The sequence below is a fragment of the Impatiens glandulifera genome, chromosome 3 (assembly GCF_907164915.1).
Source record: "Impatiens glandulifera chromosome 3, dImpGla2.1, whole genome shotgun sequence".
NCBI classification, from domain to species: domain Eukaryota; kingdom Viridiplantae; phylum Streptophyta; class Magnoliopsida; order Ericales; family Balsaminaceae; genus Impatiens; species Impatiens glandulifera.
Window position 1 is genome coordinate 14,903,602 of NC_061864.1, and position 3,411 is coordinate 14,907,012.

At 33.1% G+C, this 3,411-nt stretch overlaps 1 protein-coding gene across 1 annotated transcript; it reads left to right on the plus strand.

The window, feature by feature from the left end:
* Positions 1–462: 462 nt before the first annotated feature.
* Positions 463–2,989, plus strand: LOC124929805 (phytosulfokine receptor 1-like). The gene is made up of 3 exons (XM_047470196.1): positions 463–1,750; positions 2,626–2,824; positions 2,884–2,989. The coding sequence occupies exons 1-3, from the start codon at positions 463–465 to the stop codon at positions 2,987–2,989; spliced, it is 1,593 nt and encodes a 530-aa protein (XP_047326152.1).
* The last annotated feature ends 422 nt before the right edge of the window (positions 2,990–3,411 follow it).

Sequence of the window (3,411 nt, forward strand, 5' to 3'; positions counted from 1 at the left end):
CACTAATAACTTCCTTGGCCCTATTCTTGCTGGTTAATACCCTACAAAGTCTGAATAGATGGTCTTCCTCACTTGTTAAAAAATAACCAATTTCTACAGCCCGAATTTGGAGCTTTTGTATTCCACACTTACAGATTGTTTCCTTCAAAAACAAATAAGGTTAGGAAATGTCTTTGCTTAGAGTTGATTATAGTAGTTTATTTTTGAAAACATAGTACTTAAATATTTTTTGAACAGTCTCTTACTTGATTGTTGGATATTTATTGGGGTTTGATGTGGCCTCTTCCAAATAGTTTTTGTAATTCAGAAATCGACCAGGAAGCAGGTTTGGTAGGATTTTGGTAAAATTAGCTTTCTTGTTATACATGATAATGGATTTTTGTTGTTAGATTGGCTACAAGTGTTTCAATCGATTTGTACACCAAAATACCAAATTAAATAATGTTAGAAGATCAATTTCAAATGGTCAATCTCAATTTATTAGATCTCAAGAAACTTAAGAAGTTTTTAGCCGGTTCGAACATGCTTTCAGGGTATTTGCCAGTGTCACTGATAAATTCCCCTAGCATTTCGACCATTAGTGTGAACAATAATTCTTTTTCTGGTTCCATTTCTGCTATAAACTGTTCAGCCATGGCATCATTATCTTATCTTAATCTCGACACAAATAACTTTGTTGGTCCTATTCCGAGTGACCTCTCCTTGTGCCAACGGCTACAAGTTATATTGTTGTCTCGAATTAAACTCAATAGCCAAATACCCGAAAGCTTCAAGTCGATGAAGGCTCTAACTGTCTTTTCTGTTTCCAATTCCAGTGTCTACAACTTATCTTCTGCTCTCTCCATCCTTCAACACTGTGAAAACTTGACTCATTTGATCCTAACAACAAATTTTATGACTGAATCCATGCCAGTAGACCCTACCCTGAGATTTGACAATGTGAAGGCGCTTGTGATCGCAAACTGTGGGTTAACCGGCTCCATCCCTTCTTGGTTAACTCATTCCACCAACTTGCATCTGTTGGATCTTTCTTGGAATAGGTTGAGCGGAGAAATCCCTTCATGGTTCAACAAAATGGAATTTATCTTCTACTTGGATCTGTCAAACAATTCCTTGCATGGAGAAATCCCAGAAAGCTTAACTCAACTAAGAGGCTTGACATACGGGCAAGTTAAAGATCCCCCAATAGATGCTCTTCCTTTATTCTTAAGAAAGAATCAATCTCTACCAGCCTTACAATATAATAGAATTTGGAGCTTTCGTCCGACCTTGGATTTGAGCCATAACAAGCTTGTGGGACAAATTTCAATAAATTTTGGCAAATTGAGGACACTCCATATATTTGACTTGAGCCATAACATGGTAACAGGACACATTCCTAGTAACTTGTCTAACATGTCTAGCTTGGAGGTTTTAGATTTGTCATATAATAGTCTATCTGGAATGATCCCACTTTCATTGCAACTACTCAGCTTCCTTTCGCAATTCAACGTTGCTCACAATAATCTTACAGGGAGAATCCCAACTGGAGGTCAGTTTCTTACGTTTCCAAATTCGAGTTTTGAGGGGAACCAAGGCCTATGCAATGCATTATTAACGAGGTCTTGCGATGGATCCGAAGGGAATGATCTTAATTACGAAATTGAAGAAGAAGATAATGAATTAGATTTGGAATCCTCCATTTTTGGGCTGCAATTTGGCATTGGAGTTATTGTTGGCTTTGTTGGTGCGGTGGTGGGCATAGAAAAATGTCAATTTTATTTATAAAGTTGGAACTAAGGGTCAAATTTATTTACAAAGTTGTAAAATTCTATTTATATATATAAATTTGTTAGGATGTGTCAAAATTATTTAACATAACGGAATGTTTCAAACGACGTTAAGTTTTTATCCACGTGGATATTTATTTTTTTATATTTTTTTAACATATTTTTTACATTTCAAACAGACCTTCTTTTTCTATTTAATATATAAAATTAAATAAATAAAATTTTCTTTCTTCTACCTACCATCATCTTCATCCCCTCTCTTCACCACAGCCCACCATCATCTTCATCTCCTCTCTTTCACAGCCGCCGCTGAAGGAATTATGTCCTTTAATTCAATGTGCAATGACTAAATGTGAATAGGACAATTAAGAAAATTAATTTAATCCAATTATTTTAGGAGTCGTAGTGCTTTGCTAGAAGCCAACTATGATTAATAGGGTAATACCTACAGCTATTATAATTGGGTCCTACGAGGTCACACATATAGGGTTTACCAATAGATGAAATGAGAATGATTATATTACTAATATATTAGATATTAGTAATATATATTATTCCTTTTATTTTGAAATAAAAGAGTAACTTTGTGGATAAACAATATATTAGATATTGTTAAAGACGTTTAAGCAAGAAATAAATAAATATATATATTGAGAATATATTTATGAAAGATAAAATTATAACATATTTTATTGTCATAAATATGTTACGGTTTATCAAAAAGGAAGGTGGAAGGTTTCTTACATGATAATTAAAAGGGAAATAAATTTTCCTAGGTGAGAAGGGCATTTAAAAGGATGATTATTCGATAATCAATGAGACACACAAAAACTTCCCCATCCCCCTTTTTCTATAGCTGGAGAGAAGTTCTTTAGAACAAAGGGTGCTCTTGATTCTGAAAGCAAGCAATCAGATTGTTTCCTTTGGTTATCCTACGATCTAGCAATCGACGGTAACCGGATCTATTGGAACTCGTGTGGACCAAATAGAGGAGCAACAAGTGGGGCTCTGATCCTGATCCAATCAACCAGATCTGTCAAATTCACGCATCAAAGGTATACCATTTCAAGCTGTATGTTTATTCTATCAGTTATGCTTTTATATCAATGATTAGGTATTTTAGATTAGATCTAAAATTTCCGCACATATACCTAATCAAAAACAACATTGGTATCAGAGCGAGGTTGCATAAACTGATAGAACTATTTGATGCAATCTGAATAATAATCTAACAAGTTAATGATTAATTATAATATGATAATATTATTCGTAATATACAGTTAATTGATCTTGTTATGAAATATAATAAGTTTTGTTTAGAATTAAAATATATAAATATGATTTATATTATTTACTTTTTCTCAAAAGTTAAGAAAAGAAAATGCAAGTTCAAGATTAATACTCTTGAAAGTTACTACATGTTGAACCTTGAAGGATAGTGATCCGTAGAAAAGATTACATGTTTTAATATACATTGTTTTGGTTTTATTTATAACTATTTTTTTTCACTTTTAAAATAAAACCAATGAAAGATTTTAGTTCCTAAAGAAATTGGGAAAATACCTTTCCACATCATAACCCAAGCAGTTTACGGTATTATTTTGGTTAAGATGGGTTTCGCAAAAGCGATTGTGTCTTTCCT